This window comes from Cyrtonyx montezumae, unplaced genomic scaffold, assembly GCF_038088225.1.
Source record: "Cyrtonyx montezumae isolate F1298 unplaced genomic scaffold, pur_monq_1.0 scaffold_3, whole genome shotgun sequence".
Lineage (NCBI taxonomy): Eukaryota > Metazoa > Chordata > Aves > Galliformes > Odontophoridae > Cyrtonyx > Cyrtonyx montezumae.
The window spans coordinates 46,982,085-47,009,897 of NW_027072034.1; the positions used below are offsets into that span (position 1 = coordinate 46,982,085).

At 40.7% G+C, this 27,813-nt stretch overlaps 1 protein-coding gene across 2 annotated transcripts in view; it reads left to right on the top strand.

Moving 5' to 3' along the window:
- Positions 1-27,813, top strand: part of SMS (spermine synthase) — a 49,813-nt gene that overhangs the window by 13,694 nt on the left and 8,306 nt on the right. For both annotated transcript variants that reach the window (XM_065741468.1, XM_065741470.1), the window contains exons 2-9: positions 2,174-2,294; positions 10,092-10,185; positions 10,881-10,945; positions 15,908-16,083; positions 18,888-19,042; positions 19,960-20,049; positions 21,016-21,130; positions 21,701-21,780. In XM_065741468.1, the coding sequence (XP_065597540.1) occupies positions 2,174-2,294; positions 10,092-10,185; positions 10,881-10,945; positions 15,908-16,083; positions 18,888-19,042; positions 19,960-20,049; positions 21,016-21,130; positions 21,701-21,780 (896 nt within the window). The remainder of the gene's footprint in view (positions 1-2,173; positions 2,295-10,091; positions 10,186-10,880; positions 10,946-15,907; positions 16,084-18,887; positions 19,043-19,959; positions 20,050-21,015; positions 21,131-21,700; positions 21,781-27,813) is intronic.

Below are 27,813 nucleotides of genomic sequence, written 5' to 3' on the forward strand. Positions count from 1 at the left end.
CTATTTTGTTGTGAAGTACCATCCTTGGGAGTTATTTACCTCACACCCACGATGTCAGAAGAGGATGTTGGTGGCATGGCAATAGGTGTTGAACCTTCTCAACAATATCCCTGTACATTTAATGGCTTTGACAGATGGCAGCAGAGGGGCAGTGTGACACAATGGTGTCTGACACAAACGTGGTTGGGCCGAAGGTGTGTCTTTGAATTTCACCATGCAGGAAAAAATGGTACCCATCGACACTCATTGATGCTTGCCAAATGTTTATGGAGACCGGCAGGTGAATGTGAGTACACTGAAGTGGTGAGTGGTGCAGTAGGGACAGTAGGTCACCTTTGCCAGTGTGGATTGTTATGAGCATAGCATGCAGGCTCTTGTTCATGACTGTTGAAAGTAGTATTTTGAAGCTGTGAATTTGATCCATCAAACAGTGCTGTTGTGCTCTTTGTATCTGTTGTAGTTTTTGTGAAACTAAATAGGGGACAGTACTTTTGGGGCTGCTTATGTGTATGCAGTTGACGGCTGTGAATAAAACAAAATTGTCTTAGAATAGCTCTTTAATTGGGGCTAGGTAGAACAGTGTCAGGGCTGGAAGCAGTGAGTTATAAGCAGTCTGCAAGTAGCTAAGCCAGTTGATTTCTCAGTAATTTTAGTTCCTTGTGATATTTGCATGGCTTAGTTTTCAGTGCATGTGAAACAAAACGATTATACTCACCTCAGTGGGCTGTCAGTGGCTTCTTACTGACATGATTACTGGTGTGACAGTCTCAGTAGCTTGGTTTCAGTTCAGGTAGATGTAACTTTACCAGTTTGATAGACTTCTGTAGTCAATTCCAGACAACTGATGAGTTTCAACTTGTTATATGGATGCTTGAGTGCTTAAAGTACTTGTATAACAAGTTTCTATATTTAAAAAAAGAACTTCAGAAAAAGATCTCATGCATACACCAAACTTGTTGCTTCTAACATCAGCATCTTCTATCTGAAGAAATACCTGTATGTATAAAGCATCAGCTTGCTTTTTGAAGAAAACTTTAGTTATCTCCAAGTGAATTGTTTTTTTTCCCTGTAGCATCTTGAAGGCTATGTGTGAGTCTACACTGTCTTAGATGTTAGAAGAAATAACATTTCTCCTTGGGTTTTTAATCTGCTTGTGATATGGATGGGCATCTGTCAGAGTAGCCTGACTATTCGTCTGTGTGAATGGCTCACAGTACCAATTCCTTCAATCAGTTATTTAGCTGCTGTGAGTTGTGGAGATGGTGGAATGATGTTCTTCGTGTTTTTTTTTTTGGTCTGTAACTTTTCTGAGTCACTGATGTAAGCTAAGTACACTTTCAAGGAAATGATCTCAGAAAAACTTTAAATATAGCAAGCATTGAATATCCAGTAAGTTCTGGAATTTCTTGTCTTATTCATCATGCTGTTCCCGAGCAAACACACATTCAGAAACTATCAGTTGCTTTCCAGCAAAGAAACATTGTTTTCCCACGTGTCAGGGTGGAAGCAGATGCATTTTTGCTTCTATTTTGATTCATATTAGCATTTATTTAATGCTACTATGTGCTTAGAGTCAGCTACGTAGTGCATTGCAAATTTAAGACTTTCCCCTTTGCTTTTTCTGTTGGTTAAAAGAGTGTAAGAGAAAATGATCACTATTTAGATTGGGGAGCTTGCCCTGTCTTGTTTTCAGTGCCTTAAGCCAGGGGAAGTAAACTACTTTTAAGTGCTGCTCTTTATTTGTGGGATTGTGGGTGGTGGTTGTTGGGCTTCTTTAGTAAATAAGACAATCCAAGTCTTATTCATGTAATTAGTTTTATGGTACAACAGTTGACCAGCAATAATAGGTATAGGGGAAGTTCTCAGTCTGACAATTGTAGATAAAGACCTTTTATGCACAGGGGTAAAGACTGTTTTAAAGGAGCTTTGTTGATATCTCTGTGGACTAGAAAATACCTATTTCCCAAACTTTATTAGGTGACAGTTTGTTTTGTGATTTTCTTCCATCTTTTTGTGATCAAATATAAACTTGAAAGCAATTGTTCAGGCAGCATTCAAAGGAATGGTAGCATATCGTGTTGCCAGTGAAAACTATTCAGTGTTTATATGAAGAAAACAAAAACTGAATTAACTGGAAAATCTTTGCTGATTATTTCCCTGTTCTTTCTTGCAGCTGATTGTAATGCCGTTCTTAAAGCTCTACAGCCCATTTTTCAGGAGCAGGGAATGACAGAAACAGTTCATAACTGGGAAGATCATGGTTATTTAGCAACCTACATCAAAAAAAATGGCAGGTGAGTGGATTTTATTTCCCATCTGTCTACCGTTAAAAATATTTTTTTCTTCCTTTATTAGTGTTACAGGGTATGAGTAGAGCAGGCTTACCAGTTTTGTTTGTGGCATGACTATAAATTGATGCAGAATATTGTTGAGAACACTGTCATCTTCTAATGTTGTTACCAGAGCAGTGGTTTGATCCAACCTTTGCTTTGTGCAGGGTACCCAGGACCATTTCCAGGTGGTTTCTGTAGATGTCCAAGTAGGTCTGCCTTTCATGGCAGCCTGTGCCAGTACTCTAGTACCTGTATAGTGTAGAATTGCTTGCCTGTGTTCAGAAGGAACACAGTGTTCCAGTTTGTGCACATTGTCTCCTTTCCTGACGCTGGGCACCACTGGGAGGGGCAGTGCTTCATCTTCACTGCATCCTCCCTTCAGGTATTTATAGACATTGAGATCTCTCTAAGCCTCCTCTTTGTTGGACAGGGCAGCCCCAACTCCCTCAACATCTCCTGGTGGGAGAGGGGCTCTAGTTTCATCTTTGTGTCTCTTCGCTGACTCTTTCCAGTAATTTTGTTTTCTGCTGAGGAGTCCAAGAACTAGATCCAGCACTCCAGGTGTTGCCTCACCAGTCACAGTGGAATAGAGAGCTTCTCTCTTGAACTGCTGGTCGTGTTTTACCTACTGCAGCCAAGGATACTGTTACCCTTTCTTGTAGCAAGGGTATACTCAAGTTAGTTGTTCATTAGGACTCCTGAGTCCTTCATGGAGTTGTTGTTTGTCTTCCAGTACATGCTGGTGCCTGAGGTTATTCCAACCCAGGTCAGGGTTCTTGTTAAACTTTGAGATTTTTATAAGCCCACATGTCTCTCAAACTCTGTGGATAGCAATTCAGCCAGCAGCAATACATGTTCAGTCATTCAGTTTTCAATTGTGCTGTCAAATGCAACTTCTAGTATTTTCATTAGAGGATAGTTGTCAGAATTCCTGCTATTGTGAGGACAGGAAGATAGGGAGATGGATGTAGTGGCCTTCTTGTAGGTTAAGAAGTGTTGGTCTGTTATGTTGGATCTTGGTTGTAGATATCTTGGTATTGTTTACTGTGCTGTGTAAAAGAGCTGGGCAGCAGTGCAGTCTTTTAGACATCCATGTTCTTGATTTGTATGGGCTGACTTGCTCTACCGCTCTTCATTCAGCACGTTTGGTTTTAGCAGTAAATGTAACACTTGCCCCTTCTCCCTGTTCCCTATCCCTATGTGGCTAATTGTCAAAGTTTTTTGATGTTCATTTATGTATAAACAGCTGTGGTGATGTTAATGCTAAAATGTGTACAAATATTGTAAGCTCAAGGTTGCACTAGCAAGGGAAGCTACTTAACCCTGTGATTATTAAATAAATGCTCAAATGAAAGTTCTGATATGGCACAGGTCTGGAAATTGCTGCACTAAGAGGAACAGTTCAAGAGATCATCCTAAACATAGTAAAACTGAAGAGGGAACACCATCACTATGGAAGAGCTAAATATTAAGAGGAGACTGTTCATGTTTCAAGTGAATCTTTTCTTATTGACTTATAAATGGCATTGCACTAAAGGGTTAATTGCTTTCTTTTTCAATATTAACTGCAGTCTAGTACACAATGGAGTTCAGATTATTTTTCCCTGGAAATTCTCTTCAGCTGTTCAACTAATTATGTAATAGTGTGAGTGAAATGCAATTTTCTGTGCTTTGCCAGCCATATTGACTGGCTTGGGTACAGCAGGAGAACTTTCTGTAAGTTTTGGGTCCTCAGGAGTTTTGTTTCCTTGAGTCATGTGGTATTTTGGATCCCTCACAGAAATTGTGTAAGCTTCCTCTAATGCAGCCTTAAACAGGATATTTCCATTTACACTTCGATATTTTTTCAGTTAACCTAAGCTGATTTGTTTCACTTAAACAACAGGAGTCTGGACAGGTCAAAAACAAAGCACAATCTAATCAAACTTTTCATGAATGGCAAGCTGAACTGGTTAAACATGCAAAGGATTTGATAGCAACCACATGGGCTTTATTTTAATGCTGGCAATTTTGTCTGCTTTTTGGAGGTGTTTAAAATACTGCATGTTTTTAATGCTAAGCAAAATGAACTAAAATAGTAAAATGCTGTCTGATACAGCTAGTGTGAGAGTGGCTTGGGACTGTAGGCTTCTGGAAGTGAAGCAGTATACAGTGGTAAAGCAGAACAAAAATTGTGACTGTGGGTGGGTAACATGCCTGAAGCTGCAGTTCTCATGTATGACTTCCTGTAAGGAGTACAGAATTTCCACAGCAAGTGACAGGGAGCTGTCTAGCTTGCTCAGTCATGAAAGATGCATGACTGTGCTGTGTGAGGAAGTGATGTGAGAGTGTGCATGCAGATGCATTTTTCTAATATCCAGAGATGACTGAGCATGTCAAATATGCAGCTAATGTAACAGGCTGGTACTAACCCCAAGAAGAGCAAATGTTTGATATTGTGAAGTAATACTTTAAGGAGTGCCTACAATCCAGTGTCTGTGCTGATAACCCCAATAGCCTGTAGGATGCCCTGTCACAGGCTGTTTGGTTGTGGGTACTGCTATTGATAAAACTTTGTCTCTGATGAAGATACAGCGTGAACAGCTCTGTAAAGGGCTGCTGCTGTTAAATGAATTGGAGCTTATTTGCAGTTTATGCCATGTTTTTCTGTTGACATTACCAAAGCTATAGGTCCTCATTCTTTGTAGTTTAGCAGGCTGAAGTCAATCCTGCCTGGTCTGTTACCTTTAAAATTCCCCCTTGACTGGAGGGACACAGCATAGCAAACTAATTGAGGGAAGGTAACTTGATAACACTTTACTAATCAGGTTGTCAAAACAGAGTGTTATACCCATTCACGCTCTTGAATTGTTCAGGAAATTGCTCACTTTAGTCAGTCAAGTCATTGTCTGCGGTGGTGTGAATTCTTGTGCTTTTCTGTTCTTGGCTGGCCCTGTTGAGGAAGTGCTGCCCTGGGAAGTGGTAGCATGTGCTAGCAACAGTTCTGAGTTTTAGGATCTCAGCAGTTTTGTTTTCCTGAAATGCCTTTTCAGATCACTTGCAGAAACGCTATCCATTTTTTTGGGGGAGCTCTGTAAGTAGCATGCTTTCATTTAAGTGTCCTTCATTGAAGCATGGCTCTGATTTAAGAAAAATTTTCCAGTCTAAAAGGCACTTTTGCTGAATGTGTATGGCACTTTGTACACAGTCATGAGGCCTATTACATCTTAAGATTTTTTTAATAAAATCAGGGTAAGAAGATCGTTGAAGTTGAAACTATTTTGATAGTGTCACTACTTGTGACACTTGTGACTATTCTGAGTATATGTGCAGCTACTAGGATGTTTCTTGTCCCTGAGTACATGTTGTGGGTGAGGAAGACTAAAACACTTCCCTGATCCCTCTTTTGTCAAGTTGTATCTGAAAGCTCTTTTAAAAACTCACAAAACTGTAATCCTGATCCACTGTTTCTACAAGAATCTTACAAAGGCAGTGAGTTTCCCCTATTCATGCATCCATCTTAAGCTTCTCTGTTCTGTTATTTTTTTTCCCTGAAAGGTAATCCTAGTGACATTTGAGTTCATTGCCACAACAGTGGGAGATTTAACCAGTTGAAGCTTTGTTTGTCACTGAGGTGATGATGACAATGAATATGTTAACACCATGAAGGGGGAGTTAGGTGTTTCTACTTCTTATTTCCAACATATTGTTTAGCTAGCTGCTGTGCCAGTCACTACATCTTAAAGGAGCAGGATGGACATTCCTCAACTCAGTGCCACATGAAAATATTGTTTTATTCATTTCCTTTCGTGGGGTGTGAAAATAGAAGAGCAGTTGGAAGCAACTGCTAGGAATCAGCAGCACTTCAGTACTATGGTAGCTTTCATTGTTTTAATTTCCTTCCTTTGTAAAAGAGAACAGAAACAGTCTACAGTGAAAGACCAGTTACTTAATTCCTTAATGTCCCTAAAGTACTTTCTTAATTAAGGAGCATTTAAAAGAAGATATTATCAAGACAATAACATACAAGAGACTATTTTTGTTGTTGATGATATTTTTTTGGGATTTCCTATTATAAACAAGTTCTTGTTTCCTACCCCTGTGGGTAATCTGACAGGTGGCAATTTCCTTGACAAGGTATTCTTCGTGTACTTTAGTGTTATGTCAGGGCTTAAAGTTAGTGTTTCAGTAGGTAAAAGCACTGATGCAGTGAAGAGAGGGCTGCTGTAAATACCTGTCTGTGTGTCCAGCTTTTATCTGTAGGAAGAAAGTTGAATATGCAGGATTCTTCTTACTCCTCAATCGGGTAGCTGAGGCAGGAAAGATTTCAAACAATTTTTTCTTAACATCTGATGTTCCTTGTTGTTCTAAAAAATAAAATCAGTCAAGATCTGGTATCCTGAAGGCTCAGTCACAATCTTCCTGTAATCACAATCCATTTGCTTGCAAGTGCAAAAAGCCTGGGTACTGCTGTAGAAGATGTGCAGGTGGGATGCTATGACCTTGTTATAGCAAGGGCTGCTTTTCATACACAGATTGTGCCCTAATGGGAAAGAGAGGGTCCTTCCTTATTTTTGATTTTTGTTTCTCATTAATTTTATGAAAGTACTTGCAAGCATTGAAAACCAGGAATTTTTCTGTGAGACAGGGAGGGGATTATTGTGATTAAAAACTTATTTTTTGGAGCTGTTTTGTCATTCAGATTGTAAAGTAATCTTTGCTGTAATTTCAGAGAGAGAATAACAGTAATGCAGTTCTAGTATCCTATAACACCCTGTCCTCTCCTGTTGTCTTAAGAGCTGCTGCTGAAAACCTTCATTCAGATATTGTGGTCATTAGAGAAGCGAAGAGAACAAGAAGCAAAAGTAGCCTTTGCTGTCTGCTGGTTTCACCTATTAAGTCTGTGGGTTCAGCCTTGGTCTGCCAATACCACTGTAGTGTTGCTGATCTGATAACTTTTCTGAATGCCTACTTGCACTGTTTAACTTTTGTCTTAGTCTTTACAGGCTTTTGAACTTTTTGCACTGGATTTCCAGCAGGTGATTTTTAACAAGTGGATAACCAGCATGGATGTGCATTAGCTTCATATCATAGTCAATTCTTTTATATGACTCTGTGTTGGAAGGGACCTCAAGGATCATCAAGTTCAAAACTTCCTGCAGCAGGCGCAATAGCTAGCTGTGAGAGCAAAGATCAGGCTGCCCAGGGCCCCATCCATCCTGGCTGCAAACACCTCCAGGGATGGGGCATCCACAAATTCACTGGGCAGCCTGTTCCTACACCTCACTACTCTCAGTAAAGAAAAAAAACCTTCCCTCTGGTATCTAATATAAACCTCCCTTCCTTTAGTTTAAAGCCATTCGCCCTTGTCCTATCCCTCACGTTTATAAATTCCCTTTATATATTGGGAGACATCAGTGAGGTCTCCCTGAAGCCTTCTCTTTTGCAGACTGAAAAACCCAGTTCCTTCCCTTCACAGGAGAGGTGCTCCAGCCCTTGGATCATCTTTGTGGCCTTCCTGTGGACCCTCACCAAAAGCTCAGCATCTTTTTTTGTTGAAGGCCTCAGACTCTAGGCCACAGTACTCTAGCAGGGGCCTGAGGTGGAATAGAGCAAGACAGTCACCTCTCTCACCCTGCTGGTCAGCCCTTGTTTGATGGAGCCTGGGGTAACATTGGCCTTCTGTGCTGCAAGTGTACACTGCTGGTTCATGTTAAGTTTTTCATGAGCCAGAACCTTGATGTCCTTTTCAGCAATTTCTTTGAAGGTTTTTCAGTTTCTTATGTTTACTGAGAGCAGATATTACCAGTTGGACCCTCAGAATGCGATTTACTGGCCCACTGCACTGTTCTAGTTTGTCTACCTTGGGAGAGGTGTCCCCATGAGGTGTCAGTACCCTATTGCTGATGTGAAAGTTAGTTGGACTTAGTGAATGGTGGCTCAGCATTGTCACCATTGCACTGCTCACACTATCACCTCACTGTGCTCACATCCACTGTTTGATCTCCATTAGTGTTCAGCAAGTATTGATGAATGTTGGTGGGTGCCATTTTTCTATGTAGAGGAGTTAAATGACAATCCTTTGCTTCATCTGCACTTCCATGTTACACGTGGTTTCCTTAAGTTACAAAAAAGATATGTAAAGAACAAGATATCTGTTTATTTCTTGGCTATTTTCTCTTCATCCTTTCATCAAGACAAGCTGTGATAATTTACTCTATGCAGGCATAATTTCCTGGTACTTATGTCAGGGGTGTACATACTTAGTAGGTTTTCAGTGATTTAGTTAAATAACCATTGTAGTACAGGCATTTTCTAGTGTCTAAGTGTCTAGTTCTAGAGTCAAAGGTGTAGATATTGGAGGGAAATCATGGAAGTGTGTGCTGTATAGAAACATCTTTTCTATAAGCAAGACCTATGCATGAAATCTGGAGGAAAACCAGATACTTCTCAAGGTCGTCTTTGTAAGAGGAGCGTGGCACCCTGTTTATCTGAAAGAAGCACAACTACAGATAACCAGAGTCAGTTGTACCAGTGGGTGCGTTTTATCCATGCATCACTTAGGTGGTTTCATTGTTTGATCTCTTTACAGTTATCAAAAATTAACCTCCTTCAGGTCACATCTACAGAATATTGAATGTTAATCTGGCTGCAAGTATAGGGTGCATTTGCTGCCTGAAGCTCCCACTGGGATGTAGGAAGTGCTGTAGATTTTAGCCTGACAGTTTAAGAAAGGAGTTGCTGTGAGGCTGATGTGGAAGGTGTTAAGGGAGCAGTAATGTGAATTTTTTTCAACAGAAATTGGCTTGGTTTTTCTCTTTGAGCATGAGAGGGGTGATAGGAGGGGATGAGGAAAATAAAGGGGAATTCAGAGGAGTGTCTGTAGCTTTACCTGGAGTTTCTCAGTGTTGTGCTAATTAACCTTCATTCCTCAAGAATCTTTCCTTGCTCTACTCTTATCATGCCCATCTGGTCCTCTGTTCTTTCCTTCAGTGTTTGCCTCCCTTCTCTTTACTTCCCTTATAATTTCCTTGTAACTGTTCTTTTTTTCTCCCCTCCCAGTTACAAAAGGGTGTAGCTTTTGTTTCTCCCTTTCTGTTTTTTGTCTTTCTCCATAGTACTTATTTTCTGTTTGTTGCAAGTTCCTGACAGTCTTCCTCCATTTGTCTACCCTGTGTTTAGCACGTTGAAGACTTGTTTTTGACTCCTGTAACAAACTCAACATACAGTATACTCTTGCATTTGTATTCATCAGTGAGGGTTTGCTGTTGCAATTTCTTGTTTATTGTGTGTGAAAGCTTGTTTTTGGTGTGTGAATTCTTACTCGGCTTGAATGTGAACATGTTTTTTTTTTTGAAAAATTACTGTACTTTTTAAAAAAAATATGGCAAAAAGTGAGGAGAGGAAATGTCCCATTGTGTTCTGTAGGCTTGATTACATTATGAAGGAACCCCACCTATCCAAGCAGGCCTTGCTCAAGGAACTGAGAGTAGGCAGTGTATGTCCCCTCATATAATGACTGCTGTGATTTTATACGCCCTCTCCATTAACTTGCTGCCTGCTGGTTGTATTAGTTATGTAGTGATTGGCATGCACTTGCAGCTTTCTATTTGTTGCTGAGTGACTTCTGGAGAAGGAACGGAGCTGGAACTATCAACAGCTGACAAGCTGCTGGAAAAAGAAAATGTCCATTCTGAATTTAACTATGGATGTCAGGCTTTCTTTCCTCACTCATTTTTGTTAATAAAGTCATCATCTCTGGCTCTCTTTATTTTGTAGTTTTGCCAATTTGAGAATTCACCCTCATGGATTAGTGTTGGTGGACCTGCAGAGCTACAATGATCATACAAAAGGAAGAGAGGAAACTGATCAGGTAGAAGGGATGTTCTTTGCTTAACAAACTGCATGGCAGCCCCTTCTTTTCTTCAGGTCTATTAAAGTGTATCTTGGTGAAATATTTTTAAATGACTTTGTTCTACATGTGTGCTCACAAAGAATAGTAGTGCCTGTTGTAATCACATGCGTACAAGTGCTCACACATGCTTCCCTGTCCTAGGCCTCACATTTTTTGCTACAGAAGATGCAAAAATGTAGCAGCCTCATTGTAGGGTTCAGTTCCCTTCCTGTACCCAGGGCAAAGAGAAAAGGAATGCTCAACCCACTGCATGGTGTTACTTGTGTATCTTTTTATTCCCTAATGTGGGAGGATGGGGAGCCTTTGTTCTAAAACTTCTTTCCCGGGGAGAAAAATAATTTTCTTCCCTAATATGAAATTCAGAATTGGAATGAAGGGGGGGGAGGAATGAAACCTCCAGGATTCTTGTGCTATCTCCTTAGGCTGGGTCTGAGAGTTCTGGCTGTTAACTGCAGTGACAGCTGTTAACTGTGTTTGCTTGCTACTAATTAATCTAAGGCAACCAGCTAATTACTCATGGACTTTTAATGTTATGTTGCAAAGTCTTTTACTCAGATGCTTCTTATTGCCTTCCAAGTACTCTAATTTAGAAGATGTTTTATATCAAGTGATCACTCCTATAAATTCCACCTCTTGTGTTGCTGTCTTTTCAGCTTCTAAACAAAGTAGAAGAAAGAATGAAAGAATTTTTTCATGGCAATCTGAAAAGGGTAAAACGGTACGTTCATATGTGTACTTTCATATTTGTCTTGATTACTGAAGACAATAAATTACGCATTGCTATGCTGCTGTGATTGAGTAGCCTGGCCTATGAATTTTTGTTTTCCCACAAATATTTTGTAACTATTTTATTGTATAATTGAAGACACTGAGTTTTCTCATGTTAAACTTGGCCTTCATTGTTATTTAGGCAAGAATTATTCTTTTCTGTAACAGTTGCATGAATTGGTGGGAGAAAATGTAAACAAAAAGAGCATTTTGCTGTGGAATTGCTGGGGAGCCAAGGGTGGCAACAGGCCAGGGCATAAACTTTATCAACAAGGTGCAGTCCCCCAGCACTTGAATGGGGCAAGCAGGGCTGGGCTGGCCTGCTGATGGTACCAGGCAGAACCAGAGCACCAGCCTATGGGTCAGCAGTGGGCAGGCACAGCTGCAGCTTAGCTCAGGCAAGAACATGGGCCAGAGACAAGGTGGAGGCCCTCTCCCAGCACCATCTTCCATGGCTTGGTTCCAGTAGCCTGAGCAGGATTATCCAGCTTTATCCTATGGAGTTGGTTTACTTAAATACAAGATTGTGTGTGTCAAACTTTAGGGACAGTAACTGTTACTTTTGACTGCTACTGAGAAGACATTTTATACTGCTGTTGCCCAGAGGTCTGGAAAGGACACACCTCACTTCGATGTCTTCATAGTGACCGACACCTTGAAGCATTGGGAGCTCTTGCTGCAGGTGTGAATTTGCTGGATGATGCAGCAGGTACCTTAGAGAATAGATTAAAAGACCTGGAAGTGATTTTAAGGAAAATAAAGGAGCAGTGTAAAATCAGCAAGATTCTCTAATGCCAAGGGCATTAATACTTCAATACTGCTAAATGACAAAACAACTGCAGTCCAGTACTGTTGTAGAAAAGAGTCTGAAGGTAATGAGAGACCACAATTAAAGTGATAGTGATTTGAAGAGTGATACATTGCGTATTTTTCTTCACCTCATCCTGGTGAAGCCAAAGCTGGAGCATAGTGTACAAATACTGATCACTTTATATTTGTGTTGAGGAAATGCTATCTCTTGGAGGATACTGTGGTACTAAAGTACTCTGCTGGGAGTCTGTAGAATCCCTATAATGTAAACTTAAATATAGGTTAGGAAAAAGTCTTTCTGAAGTGATCTAGATTAGTTTTGTTTTGTGAGTGTAGGAAGATGAATTTCTTCAGACAGTGATTCTGGACTGGATCTTGTTACACACCCCTCAACTTTTTAAAATATATTTTGCATCCTTCTGGATCACGTGTGCTCTAATAGAACTAGTGCTGCTGAAAATGGTTTTTAGAATCATAGAATCACCAAGGTTGTGAAAGACCGACCTCCAAGATCATCTAGTTCAACTGTCCAGTTACTGCTAATAGTACTCACTAAACCATGTCCCCAACACAATGTCTAAATGTTCCTTGAATACCTCTAGGGCTGGTGATTCCACCACCTCCCTGGGCAGCCCATTCCAGTGCCTGGCTGCTCTTTTGAAGAAGTATTTCCTAACATTTATTTCCTAACATTCAATCTGAGTTTCCTCTGGAGCAACTTGAAGCCATTCCCTCTTGTCCTATCATGAGTTACAAGACAGAAGAGGCCAACTCCCAGCTCACTACAGCCTCCCTTCAGGTAGTTACAGAGAGCAATAATATCTCCCTGATCCTCCTCTTCTCCAGACTGAACAATCCCAGCTCTCTCAGCCATTTCTCCTAAGGCCTGTGCTCCAGCTCCCTCACCAAATTCATTGCCCTTCTGTGGACATGCTCCAGGCCTTTGATATTTTTCCTGTAGTGGGCAGCCCAGGACTGAATGCAGTACTCAAGGTGCTGCCTCACTAGTGCTGAGTATAGAGGGACAGTTACTTCCCTGTTCCTGCTGGCAACACTGTTTCTGATACAAGCCAGGATGCCATTGCCTTTGTGCCACCTGGGCACACTGCAGGCTAATGTTCAACTGAGCACTGACCAGTACCCCCCCCAGGTCTGTTTCCTCTATGTGGTCTTCCAGCTGCTCTGCCCCAAGCCTGTAGCGTTGCTTGGGGTTGTTGTGGCCAAAGTGCAGGACCTGGCATTTAGTCATGTTGAACCTCATCCCATTGGCTTCAGCCCAGCTATCCAACCTGTCAGATCCTTCTGTAGGGCCTTCCTACCCCCAAGCAGGGTCACGCTTCCAGCCAACTTGGTGTCATTTCCAAACTTATGGAGGGTGCACTCAATGACCTCATTCAGGTCATCACTAAAGATATTGAAGAGGCCAGACCCTGCTACCAACCCCTGGGGAACATCACTCCTGACCAGTCACCAGCTGGGTTTAACTCCATTCACCACCACTCTGCACCCAGCCCTCCAGCCAATTCCTTTTCCAGCCAAGAGTGTACCTGTCCAAGCCATGGGCTGCCAGCTTCTGCAGTAGAATACTGTGGGAGACAGTGTCAAAAGCTTTGCTGAAGTCTAGGTAGACTACATCAGCAGCTTTTTCCTCATCTTCCGGGTGGGTCACTAGATGATAGTAGGAGATCAAGTTGATCAAGCAGGACCTGCCATTCATGAACCCATGCTGGCTAGGTCTGATCCCACGTTGTTGTCCCACGCATGCCATGTGATCTCCCTCAAGACAGTCTGCTTCCCTGGCACTGAAGTCAGGCTAACAGACCTGTAGTTCTCTGGATCCTCCGTACAACCCTTCTTGTAGATGGGAGTCATGTTGCTAAGCCTCTGGTCTTCTGGGACCTCACCAGTCAACCAGGAGGGCTGACAGATGCTGGAAAGCAGCTCAGCTATCACCTCAGCACTCTCAGATGGATCTCATCAGGTTCCATAGACTTGTGGCAGACCAGGTGGAGTAGTAGGTCTCTGACTGTTTCTTCCTGAATAGTGAGGGGTTTATTCTGCTCCCCAGCCAAGACTTCCAGGAGTCAGAGTGGAATACCCTGAGGATAACTGGTCTGACTTTTGAAGACAGGCGTAAAGAAGGCATTGAGAATCTCAGCATTTTCCTCATCCTCAGTGGTCATGTTCCCAGCCTCATACAGTAATGAATGGTGATTCTCCTTGGTTCTCCTCTTATTGTTGATATATTTGTAAAAGAGTTTCTTGTTCCCTTTTACCCTAGTGGCCAGATTGAGTTCAAGCTGGGCTTTTGCCTTTCTAATTTTCTTCATACCCATCTTAACTGTACTTCATACTCTTCTGAGTTACCTATCCCTTCTTCAGCAGGAGGTAGATTCTCTTTTTCTCCTGGAGTCTCAAGAAAAGCTCCCCATTCATCTGTACAGGTCTTCTTCCCAGCTGGCTCATTTTGTGGCTCAGGAGGACCATCTGCTCCTGTGCCTTTTAAGACTTAAGACTTCCTTCTTGAAAAGAAACTAGTTGTCCTGAAGCCCTTTGCTCTCCCAAGACTGAATCCCAGGGACCCCCAATCCAACCCCTCCCACTAGTCCTTTGAACAATTCAAAGTCTACCCTCTGGAAGTCTAAGGTAGCGGTTTTGCTGTCCCCTCCTTGACTCCACCAAGAATCGAGAACTCTGCCATTTCATGGTCACTGTCAGACAGCCCCCTACTTCCACATCTCCTATCAGACCTCTGTTCTTGAGCAGAAGGTCTAGCAGGGCAGCTCCTCTGTTAGGCTCTCTCACCAGCTGCAGGAGGAAGTTATGCTCTATATATTCCAGAAACCTCCTGGACTGCTTCTTCTGTGCTATGTTGTATTCCCAGCATATGTCAGGAAAGTTGAAGTCCCCCAAGAGGACAAGGGCTGGTGATGATGCAGTTTCTTCCAGCTACTCGTAGAATACCTCATCCGTCTCTTTATCCTGATTAGGTGGTCTAAAACAGACCCCCATCAGGATGTCTGCCTTGTCAGCCCATCCCCTCATCTTTCTTTACCAATAGTGATTCAACAGTATCATCTTCAGCCACAAACAAGTTCAGTAACATCGAAGCATTCTCTAATGTAGAGAGCCACACCACTGCCCCTCCTTCCTTGTTCTTTCTGTCTTTTCCCTTGATCTTGTGAGTAAATGCTCTTGCTTTTTCACCATGTGCTGCCATCGTGTGGTTTACTGAGGGTACAAACTACTGCTGCGTTCGCTGAAAATCACTAGTGAATTTGCAAGAGACTTGTCTGTCTGATTTTCTCCTTCCCTTCCTCCTGAAAAAGACTTAATTATCTAAAGTGTATGTGCAAGAAATTTGATGAACTCTATGCCTGCACAATTTGCATAAAATGGAATTAAGTCATTTTAATTATTCACTACCATTTCAAATGTACTTTGTATCTTCAGGTCTAATACTGATTTCAATCATACTTGTATTGGAATTAAAAGGAAAAAGATTAAACGTGAAACAGCCTGTTTGGGCGCTTTTGAAACACATTTAAAAAATAAAACAGGCAGCTGAGATTTTACGTATGTGGATATCAGGGTCTGTGCTTAAACACTGCAGATCTGGCTCACTTTGAAGCACTGTTGTAGTTCACTTTTGTGTTTCCATGTGTGTTTACAGTGTCTCTTAGTACAACTTTAGAAGGATGAGACTCACAGATCTCAAAGAAATGGCTTGCTCAGCTGAGCTAAAGAGTAGAAGAGGTTTTGTCATTCGTTTTATTTTTTGTTCACGTTCTGATTTTGTCTTGTGCCAGTTTCAGGTCACAAACCGATTCTTCTGCAGAGGCTGTGCTTCCTAAGTCTTTTGTCTTTGAGAACTTAGGAATGACCACAGATATTTCATTGGTACCTTAGCAAATTTTGTATGTTTAACATGTGGCTGATGGGTTTGTTAAATCCCTTGAGTATTAAATCTTGCAAATTTTCTTGTTTACTCTTGTAAATAGTACTTATTTATTATGCAGAAACCAGAGGTTGTTAAAAGGAAATACATAAAATAAACATTCTCACATGTTTGGTGATCTTTTTCCCTCTTCTCTCTATCTAGATTGCCAGCCATTTTGAGAGGAGGTGTCATTGATAGATACTGGCCCACAGCCGATGGACGCTTGGTGGAGTACGACATAGATGAAGTTGTTTATGATGAAGATTCACCTTTTCAGAACATTAAAATTCTGCATTCAAAACAGTTTGGGAATATTCTTATTCTCAGTGGGGACGTTAGTAAGTATTGTCTCAGTGGAGGATCGGATCTTCAGGGTGAAATTATAGGAAGTGTTTTCTCTCTTACTACATCAATTTTAATGGATTACTAAGGGTTGTGGTTCTGATACTGGAAGCTAAGTCTTGTATACATGTGTGTGTACATATACATCTGTTTCTGTATATAAAATATTTAAGTCAGAAAGGGTGACCAGAAGTAAAAGCTAGATTACAAACAAAGTACCTTCTCTTTCAGAAGACTTTTTCATGCTGTGGAAGGTACCACAGGAGAACTGAAGTTAAGTGTTCTCTACCATAGCTTATTCAGTCCCTACATTCATTTGATCTTTTACTGCTTAATGACCTAGACGAGGGAATTGAGTGTACCCTCAGTAAGTTTGCAGATGACACAAAGCTGGGAGGATGTGTCAAACTGCCTGAGGGTAGGGAGGCCCTTCAGAGGGATTTGGATAGGCTGAACAGCTGGGCTGAGCAAAATGGGATGAGGTTCAATAAGACCAAGTGCCGGGTCCTGCACCTTGGCCACAATAACCCCATGCAATGCTATAGGCTTGGGGCAGAATGGCTTGAAGAATGTGGAGAGGAAAAGGACCTGGGGGTGTTGGTTGATGCTCGGCTCAACATGAGCCGGCAGTGTGCCCAGGTGGCTAAGAAGGCCAACAGCATCCTGGCCTGTATTAGAAATAGTGTAGCCAGCAGGAGCAGGGAGGTGATCATCCCCCTGTACTCAGCTCTGGTACGGCCGCACCTCGAGTACTGTGTTCAGTTTTGGGCCCCTCACTACAAGAAGGACATTGAGGCCCTGGAGCGTGTTCAGAGAAGGGCAACAAAACTGGTGAGGGGCCTGGAGCACAAGTCTTATGAGGAGCGGCTGAGGGAGCTGGGATTGTTTAGTCTGGAGAAGAGGAGGCTCAGAGGAGACCTTATTGCACTCTACCACTTCCTGAAGGGGGGTTGTGGTGAGGAGGGGGTAGGCCTCTTCTCCCTGATAAGTAATGACAGGACGAGAGGGAATGGCCACAAGTTGCGCCAGGGAAGATTTAGATTAGACCTCAGGAAGCATTTCTTTTCTGAAAGAGTGGTCAGGCACTGGAATGGCCTGCCTAGGGAGGTGGTTGAGGCACCATCCCTAGCGCTGTTCAAGAAGCGTTTAGATGAGGTGCTAAAGGACTTAATTTAGTAGTTGGGTAGAGATAGTGATAGGAGGATGGTTGGACTAGATGATCTTATAGGTCCTTTCCAACCTTATGAACTTATGAACTTATGAACTTATGCTTGTTGTGAGAGCAACCTCTTGAAGGCTTCTCTTTGACAGTAAAACAAAGTACTTTATCAGTCTTCAAAACAACAGTGGAATTCTCAAGGAGTATTCAGAAGTGGAAACTTCTGTGTGTGTGTGGGGGGGGGTGGTCGTCCTGCTGCTCTCATCTCTATGATGGTTGAATTATCTCCTCAGTGAGATCAGCCAGAACAGCTGTATCCCATTTAGCTGCTGTGTTGTTGAACTTATTTTGCCTCTTTCTTCTCTAGAATGTTCTGGTGAACTCCAAGTTAATAAGAAGAGTGACCCAACTTTTATGAGAGATTCTTTCTATGAAGTAATCTCTGACTGCTGTTCTCTGTGTTTTTGAAAGTGAACCTGAGAGAAGATGGGTTACTGTTCTTTTAAGGCACATAAGAGTGTTATTTGTTATGAAGACTAGGTGTCGAGGAATATGCTTTGTAAAGTTTCTTTGTATTGTTTAAATTTATTGACTGAGGTAAATGAGGGATGTTCCTGACTAGGGTTAGGACAGCTAATTTGAGGCTGAGTAATTATGGCTTTTGAATATAGCTTTTGAAATCACCAGAAATATCTCTAAACCATTCAATGTAACTGTCACCAGCTATCAAGGGAACTTAACACAATTCTGTGCAGAGGGTAGCTGTGAGTATTTTTAATACTGAATTCATCAGCAAAGTATTCTTTAATTCAGTTAGAATTGTATCCGAATTACCAAATTAAGTATTCTGTACTCCTGGCCAGAAATTTTCAACTGAGTTTCATATGGAAATGAGGTTTTCTTTGAACATTGTCACAGCGTGTCTCATAGAAAGAGAAGTATGCCATTGTTTATTTACCTTCCACAGAATTTTAAAATAATGCTCTGTCATTCTGTTATTGTGCAATTATAAACTAAGTGCTGATTGGTAGACACAGTATTAGGATTTGCTTTGTATAACAGCATATCATTGGTTTGCTCTTGTAGCTTAAATCTGTTGTTACAGCATAGGGAAGTTATTGTCTACTTTGAAGGTACTGGTGAACAAGTAAGTAAAAGTCATGCTTCAGGGTGCTCCAACAGTTAGATATTAATGGTCATGCTTATTCTTCTGTGCAGGAATCCACAGTGGTGCATCTAGGTTGATCTTTTTAGCTGGGGTTCTGAGAGTGCCTCCAAAAGTCTCCTGACTGTCTTTTGCTACATTAATATGAGGGAAAAACCCACTGAAGTTTGTCCAGTGTGGACATCATGTCCTGAGTACTGTCTGTTTTACTCTGCAAATGTACTTCTCATGGCATGCAGTACTTGGTAATGTTGATGCAGCCATTGTTGGGTTTGCACTGAGGACTGCAGAAGTCCTATATGGAATTCTGAGAAGGATTTCATTAGCTCTGGTAAATCACCAGCCTCCTGGTACCTGAAGTGTGTCTCAGGTACTTTCTGTAGCTACTCTTACATTGACCTGTATCATATCACTTGTGGATTAATGAGAAGAATTAAAGATGTTTCTTTCCAACTCTTTTTCTTCCTTCTGTTCAGATCTGGCAGAAAGTGATCTGGCATATACTCGAGCCATAATGGGCAGTGGAAAGGAAGACTACACTGGCAAAGAAGTGCTGATCCTTGGAGGTGGCGATGGGGGTATTCTATATGAGATAGTCAAACTGAAGCCAAAGATGGTCACTATGGTAGAGATATCCTTTGACAAATGTCTGATCATCTCAACGTTGTGCAGTCTGTATTTTCACTACGTTTTAACAGTATGTACAACTACCAGACTCTAATTTGCATGAGGAGATAGTTCGAATTCGAACTTCTTTCTTGTGAGCCTGGAGAGTGGTAGGGACTACATATTTGTGCATCTATAATGTTGTATGTGCTTTCAACTTCCCAAACCATACTACAACTGTTGAGTATCGTTTTACACGGCTGGAAAGGAACACCTCTCTGTACACTGGTACCTCCTCTGATAACAGAAAATGAGTCTTTCATATCTCAAGGTTGGGCTGAATTCTGCCTTCTTGGGTTATTTTGTTTTTCTAAAGAATGCAATGAAAAGGAATTCCTAGAAGCAGAGCAGATATACGATGGTAATGTCGTGACTTGGTGAACTGTGTTGATAGCAAAAAGACCAACTCTTGTCCAGTCACAAAAATACTGATATAAATCACTATTTTCAGTGTTCTTTATTTGAAATAGTTTGTAATACAAACCACTATTAGTCATTTGAAATGTTGATCATCCTGGGTTTTGGGCTCAACTTGCTAGAGATCAGAAATAATAGATCTAAAAATGTAGTCTTAATCTTTTCTAGCTCTGTTTCTTTTTTTTTTTTAATTTAATTTTTATAAACCATCCTATTGCTTTAGTTTCAAGATTTGACAGTAATGGTAACCTAAGATGGCATAAATACTGGTTGAAAACAAAAATAAGTGCTTCTTGACCCTCTGTCCGAATCTGGGGACCGATCTGTCAGCCTGGCTACCGTGATACATAACTGCATCTTATTATTTGTCTGTAAACTTCACCTTTTTGAGAAGTTCTTGAAGAAAATGAAATTCTAGTACCTGTATTCTTTCTGGAATGCTGAACGCCTTAACTGTCTTCAAACATTGACCAAATGGTGATTGACGGGTGTAAAAAATACATGCGTAAAACATGCGGAGATGTCTTAGACAATCTGAAAGGAGAATGCTATCAGGTATTTTTTGTTCTACCTTCATTGGAAGTAATATTTCAAATGTTACATTGAGGCTGGGAGATAGCTGTGGGAAGTCTTGGTAGGAGAGACATCTGATTTTTCTTAATTTTGGGAAGATTTTTTTTTTCTTTTTTAATGACATTTCTAGATGTTGATGGCTGTCAGAGGAATTTATGTTGGAAGTATGCATTATTTCAATTCTTCACTTTCAAATTATTTTTAAAATGATTGTGTATACCCAGAAGGAATGTGAAATATGAGAATTGTTTATTGCCATAGCTTACAAATAAAGAGGAAATAGTAGTAAGGATGCAGTGTTAAACGTAATTCCCTAAGTGATTATAAAGATTGGAGAGGAAATGTGTATTTAAGTTAGGTTGTCCTTCACTATTGAGAATATCTGTGTTTTTTTAAAAAACGCTGTTTCAATTTTTTTATTTTTAATGTCAGAGAAAATCTCTTACCACTACACTCTTAGTTTATGTGTGCAGTCTTCTGTGCTGTATCCGACACCTTTTGTTGGTGCGATCTGACATCTTCTTTTTCTGTTTTCATTACTTCTCCTTAATGTTCTCATAAATAATAATTTGAAAGTGTGAGTTAAAAAGAGCGCAGTAAAAATTAACTGAGAAGTCAGAAGCTACTTTACGTGAGTCAGTAGCCATTCATACAAACACTTTATTTTACTACTTTGTTGGGTGACTGGAAATGTTATCATTTGGCAGAACAGTGGCCACCTAGAAGTCAGAGCTAAGAAATTGCGTCCTGAGGTGCCTTGCACTCTTCATTATTCCTACAATTGCAACTTCTTTTTATAATGACATAGGAAGTTGAAAATTTAACCTGAAGTTAAATGCATTTTTAATTTTGTACTTTTTTCCCTGCTTAGTTCCTTTGAATCCATGTTTGTCTCTTTTCCAGGACAGTTCTAGGGTATTTTGAGGATTAATTACAGTATTCTTTTAGGTTCTAATTGAAGACTGTATTCCTGTACTGAAGAGGTATGCCAAAGAAGGAAGGATGTTTGATTATGTAATTAATGATCTGACAGCTGTTCCAATCTCCACATCTCCAGAAGAAGGTTAGTCTTCTAATTTATTTAATTAAACTTCTGAGTATTTTCTCAGTTTCAGTCCCTACTGCATAATAATTGACAATTTTAATAAAAAATACTTTGATTCTTACCTTTCTTTAGTAGGGGCTTTATTGAAAGGCAGAGAATGACAGTACGTCTTTCAAATTTCTTTTAAGTGTTAGAAAAAAAAAATAAATGCATAGAACTTTGTTCAAAACTGCTCATATTCCAGAATAATGTGAGCTCAAGTAACTCTTGAGAAAAGCATTTAGTGAGTTCACATTCCAGTAGTGTATGCTTTCATACCCACGCAGACACATATCCTGTCTCTACCCAAAGTAAAGAAAACGTTAAGAACAACAAAAGAAAACATATAGGAAGTTACAGTAAAGAAAACCAGAGGTATTCACTTCCCTGTTGCCATTGTGTAGGGTTATATAGAAGCTTTGATTCCTTTTTCTTTGTTGTTTTTTTTTTTAAGCTGAAAGATAGCTGCTTTCTGAACGGTAGACATGTTGCAAATCTTGACTAATCAAAGCCAATAGTATTTGTTTATTGATCATACTCTGTGTATAGATTCTACATGGGAATTTCTGCGGTTGATTCTTGACCTCTCAATGAAAGTCCTGAAGCAAGATGGAAAGTATTTCACACAGGTATGGTGTCTGGATGTAAAGAGGTATTGCTGTATAGATACTGTAGTCTATATTTTGTAGATACATTTTTTTCTTTAAAAAAACCCAGCAACACAAAAACAACTAAAAAAAGCCAAAAAACCTAACAAAAATAATAAAACAAAAGCTAAAAAAATATTAGCAAGCTGCTTTCTCATAGTAATTTGGGATTTTTGCATGAAATTTGGGCTTTCCAAACTGACTTGTCTTTACACTTTCAGCTGAAATTGTAGAGTTTTTGTCTTTGAACTTAAACATAATTTCAATAATCAGCAACACATGCTGCATAACATTTTAGCTGCAAGTGGTTCTTGGAAAGGCAGAACAGGTGTACTTTACAAAGACAGACATGGTTTTTAAGCTAATGTCTTCAGTAGTACAGTGTAAGACATGAAAATGTTATCCATAAAGATGTAAGAATTTGACATAGGTATGGTGGGATGAGAAAATTAGTCAGCTGGGACTAAATACTCTTTTTGCTTTTATTGTCTGTTCCTAATGGAAATTATTGTTTTTTCATTCTGGAAAATGGAGTTTGAACATTGTAGTCTATGTGTTAGAATGTTCGGCATTTTAAGAAATGCCTCAATAGAGTTCACATAAGATTTTGTTCTTGTGTCAAGTTTCTCATCCAGTTTCATTTAGAAATAATTTAAGATTGATATACTTGCAATGGCATAACTACCTCAGGTATAATGCAACTGTGGTAAAGCTTTCATCTGAAGATACTTCCTCTTTGTAATTCTGAACTTGGAATTCCACAAAGTTCTATGCAATTGTACAAAAAAAAAAAAAGAGCAAGCAGGCTGTTGAGTGAATTGTCTCTGAAGCTGTATTTTGTGTTGTGCCCCATACTTCAGGTAGTTTTCTGATGTGTGTTGCTTCCAAGTACAGCATTTTGAAGTACTTCACTGAACTCTGTAATAACTCCTCTAAAATTATGCATTTGAACACTATTCCCATCAGAGCTAGCTTTCTGAGGTGTGTGAAGGAACGAGTTTGCTCTTAAATTGGACAAGGTTTTAAAGAAACTCAAGATTCCCAGAATGACAACATATTTTTTTAATGCAACTTTAATGTGCTGCTTTACTTTGAAATGCAGCGGTTGTATGAACAAGATAAATAATCCTGTGGTTGAAATGCAAGATACAGCTAACACAGTCATATTGCACTGAAGCTTACTGGCTTTTCTATTTGGTTAACAGTAGAAATATTCCTTACAAGTTGTGGTATTGAAAGGGAGGCTACATCTTTTAGACAGAGGAAGCGTTTGTTTCAGTTTTCCTACCTATTAACATACACAGTGAATGTAGTGGACTTTAATAGTAGATATGTAAATGTCTGTGGAGTCTTTCAGGTTTTCTATAAGGACTCTGGGAAAAGAATATTGCAAAAACTGGTGTGACGGCCATGCTGCAGCCTGTGTGCGTAGGCAGGTGGTGGACAGTTGACTGAAGTTCAGATGTGACCACTCACTGCTGACTTGAGTAGCTGATCTTAGTCACACACTGAGGACGTGCAAGTTTTTGAGTGTGCTGATGTATAAGTTGTTAAATGACAATTTTTTTTAATGTATTAATGTTGGCTATTTAAGTTATTTTTGTTCCAGCTGTCAACTTCTGAGATGCAAATCTTAAGTAATAGGCTGTATTTTATTTGCCAAAGGAATCATTCCTTTTAAGGAAGCTTTTTTAGAAAATGAAACAAAAAACTTGAGACTGTGTGTGCTATGAGAGGGGGGACACCAGCTTTCTTGAGGTGCGTTTTTCTTTCTCTGAAGCATAAACATGTTAAATAATGTCAAGAAAACTGACCTGGGGAATGTCCACTTAATTGCTACAGCCTGAACCTCACTATGAAAAGGATATGCATCATATGGAACATGCTGCAAAAGTGTCATCCCGTTGGCTATTGGCCAGTAGCTACAGTTGCTTCCCCTGTCTTGGCATTGTGTTGTACTAGCATCTGAAAATTGTCTTCTGACAGGAACTTATATTATACTACCAGAAGGAGCAAACCACTGCAGGTATTGCTTAGGAACACTATCAGCAGGTGGAGTCTGGATTTGTCTCACTGCAGTCTGTGTACAGCACTAAAAGAAGACAGGCATAACCTTCTGTTCTCATTCAGTTATATTTTCATGTTGTAGCACTGTGATGTAGCTCTGAACTTTCAGAATTTTTTTAATGTTTGATAATTTCATATGCATTAACTAGAAAAAGGTACTAATATCTAACTAGTTACATATGTTTTTAATTAACTTAAAACCCAAATTTATCAAAAATTTCAGTGGTTAGAAATATCTGTTTTTTACATAATTGCATTGTATTATTGATGTGATGGTTTTTCTTCATCTGCAGGTGACAAAATAGATGGTGCCATTGCTGCAGCTGGCTATGAATCATGTCTGCTTCTGCAGTATTGATTCTATAAAAAATATTGGCAGGCCAGTTTGATTTTTTTTTACTAAATCTTGCAGGTCTTAATGCAAATACTGTACTTCTAGGGTGTTCTATACATTACCAACAACAAAAGTTGAGTAAATCGCACAGGTAGGCATCCAGGCAGGTCTTGAATGTCTGCAGAGGAGATCCCACCGCCTCTCTCTGTGCAGCCTGTGCCAGTGCTCCGTCACTGCACTGCGAAGAAGTTCCAATGCACATTTGTGTGGAACTTCTGATGCTTCAGTTTGTGGCCATTTCCCCCTGTCCTGTCACCATACACTGCTGAGAAGAGTCCGGCCTTGTCCCTTTGCCTCCCACTCGTTAGATATTTATAGACTTAGATCACATCTCCTCCGAGTCTTCTTTTGTCAACGCTGAACAGACCCAGGTCTCTTAGCCTCTCCTTGTAAGGGAGGTGTTCCACACCCTTTATCATCTTTTTAGCCCTCCACTGGACTCCTTTGAGGAGATCCTGGACTGTTTTGTACCAAGGAGCCCAAAACTCCAGGTGAGGCCTTACCAGGGCAGAGTAGAGGGGGAGGATCACCTACCTCAACCTGCTGGCCACGCTCTTTTTAATGCACCTCAAGATCTCATTGGCCTTCTTGGCCACCAGGGCACACTGCTGGCTCATGGCCAGTCTGTCATCCACCAGGACACCCAGGTCCCTCTCCTCAGAGCTCCTCTCCAGCAGGTCATCCCCCCAACCTGTATTGGTGCATGCAGTTTTTCCTCCCAAGGTGCAAGATTCTACACTTGCTCTTGTTAAACCTTATCCAGTTTCTTTCTGCCCAACTCTCCAGCGTGTCCGGGTCTCACTGAATGGCAGCACAGCCTTCCAGCGTGCCAACCATTCCTCCTAGCTTTGTATCATCAGCAAAATTATGCACACAGATTACTGAAAACCTTTAGTTGTATCTTTCTTTTATGTGCTGCTCTTACACACCTTACCTGATTGTTCCCTTGGGATACCACTGATCCTCAAAGCAGTCTCCAAATGCTAATGCAGAAGATCTTTTCTCCACAAGGTGGAGACTGATAACTAACGTTGGACCATGCTTCATTAACATTTAGAGAGCCTGTCTGCAAAAGGCTTTTCAGACTATTTGTATTCCTAGGGGATGCAAGAACAGATGTGCCCAATTTTAGGATGCAGGAATGACATTTTTGGTTGTTTCAGCTCTGGTGAGATAGAAAAGACTATTTATGGATCTTGTTCTCTGTTGCTGTAAGTCTGTACTTAAGTATGTTGGAAAAAAATGCCTTTGTAATTGCCCTATATATCTACCAATCATAATAATCGCTGAGAGCAAAAACTTATTTGCACAAATAGTAGCCTTGCAATTCATGTCCTTATTTTTTTAACCACATCATTTATCTTGAGAGTCTTGGAGCCTTTGTAGGACTTGGGTTTCCAGTGTACAAAGAGAAGTCAGTTTCAAGGACCTTTACCTTCAGGTCTCACAGCCTTGAGATTATGTTTATGTGCAGACACATCCTGGTTTCAGCTGAAACAGTGTTAATAGCATGTGGATGTTTGGTTGTTGCTGAGTGATGGGAGTCTACCTGGGGCCAGACCAGGCCACTCAGTGGGGAATAGCCACTGTGGCCTTCATGAGGAAACAACAGAGGGGCAGGAAGCAGCCTGAACAGCTGGCCTGAATTTGAAGCATGGGAAGGCCATAAAACTGTGGGGAGTTGTCTGAGGGGAGGCCGCTCCCTGGGGGTTGCTGGGTCTTGGCTGGCAGGTAGTGAGACATTGCTTTGCTGGCAGGTCATCATATTGTTGCTGTGTGTTGGTCAGAGGGTGACAAGTGATTGCACTGCAGATATAGCTGTAGATTGCTCCAAAAATAATGCCTCTTATTTGTTTACATGGAAACCACAACAGTACAATGAGAGCAATAATACTATCTGAGAGAGCAAATTCTCAGCTACAAAACACTATTTTTTTCAGGAGTCGACGCCATTAACTATGTTTTTTCACCAGCAATGAACAGGACCCTGCATGCCTCACATAAAAATCTTCGTAAAAATCTGCACCAGTAGAAGTGACCCAGTGTTCCCAGATGCTACGATGGCATTGTTGCTAGGAAAATGTTCCCTGTACGGTCCCATCTTTTATCATCCTGAACAGATGGAAATCAACAAGCACTAAATCTGGACTGTATGGTGGATGTGATAGGCCAGTCCAGCCAAGATTGGCAGTGTGCTCCATAGTCTTTAAACAGGTGTGAAATCTGGCGTTACTGTTGCACGAGAAAGGCTGTTTTCTTCTCTAGTCTGACTCTGGAAGTTGGAGCCTTCAGCTTTGTCAGCATCATGATGTAGAGGTTGTAGTTAATGGGTTGTCCTGGTTTCAGGAAATCCAGAAGTGTCTCCTCTTTTCCTATCCTAAAATACATCACTTTACCAGCTGAGCGGTGTGTCTTGAACTTCTCCTTTGATGGAGAATTCACATGATGCCATTCCACAGACTGCCTTTTTGACTCTTGCTTGCAGTGATGGCACCACATCTCATCACTGGAAATTACATGATTTGGGAAACTGTCACCTTTAGCCACTCACCACCTCACTGTGCTCACATCCACTGTTCAGTCTTCATGAATACGCAGTGTCAATGAATTGTCAGTGGGTGCCATTTTTTTTTTGCATGGAGGAATTCAGTGATGCCCCTTTGCTTCATCCATAATTTCATGTCACATGCTGTTTTGTCTGACCGTGCCTTTGCTGCCATTTGTTGCATGGCAACAAAACTTCAACAGAGTATTGGTGGGAATGTTCAACCTCTACTGCCATACAACCATCTGCCTCTGTCATCACGAGTCAACATAAAAATAGGAGGCATTACTTTTGGTGCAGAGCCAACATTTTTATCGTTTTTATTTCTGTTTTTCTCTTTTTGTCTTAGTAAATATTTTTTTATCTCAACCCACCAGTTCTATTTTTTTTCCTAGTTTTCTTCCTCTTCTCATTGAGGGACCATGGAAATAACCCTTTTTCAGTGCTAAGCTCTTACTCTGCTGATCTAATCCTTTGAGGTTGAACAGGCTGTCATTTTCAGCCTGTTGAAGGAGTGGAACCTTTAAAAATACCTCCCTGCAGGAATGTACTGCTTCCTAGCCTAACCCAGGCGAGATGGAATCATTCTCAGACTGCTCACACAGGTTTAATTCTGGTAAACAGCAGTAACCACTGGTATGAGGATCAGATTTCTCCCACACACGAGGCCATTCACCAGGCCATCCCATCCTGACCACTTACTCATACAACGTGGCCATGCTCTCAAAGTGTCTAGACCTCTGATGTTGCTTCAACGTTGAAATCCTTTTCTGGCTGTTGTGTGGGCTTTCTAATTGTCACTCCCAAAGATGGAGCAGTGTTCTCCTTGTCTGCAACGTGGGAGAAGGCTGGAAGATGTTTGTGCGTCTCTGTGATTTCTAGGCAGTTTTTCAGGGGCAGGCATTTCCTTGAGTTACTGAGAGCTTAGTTTTAAATTAATCAATTGTTTGGCCAGCGGAGATGCATGCAGTTGGATTTGCTTCTCTTACTTTCTTAACTTTCTTAAAAG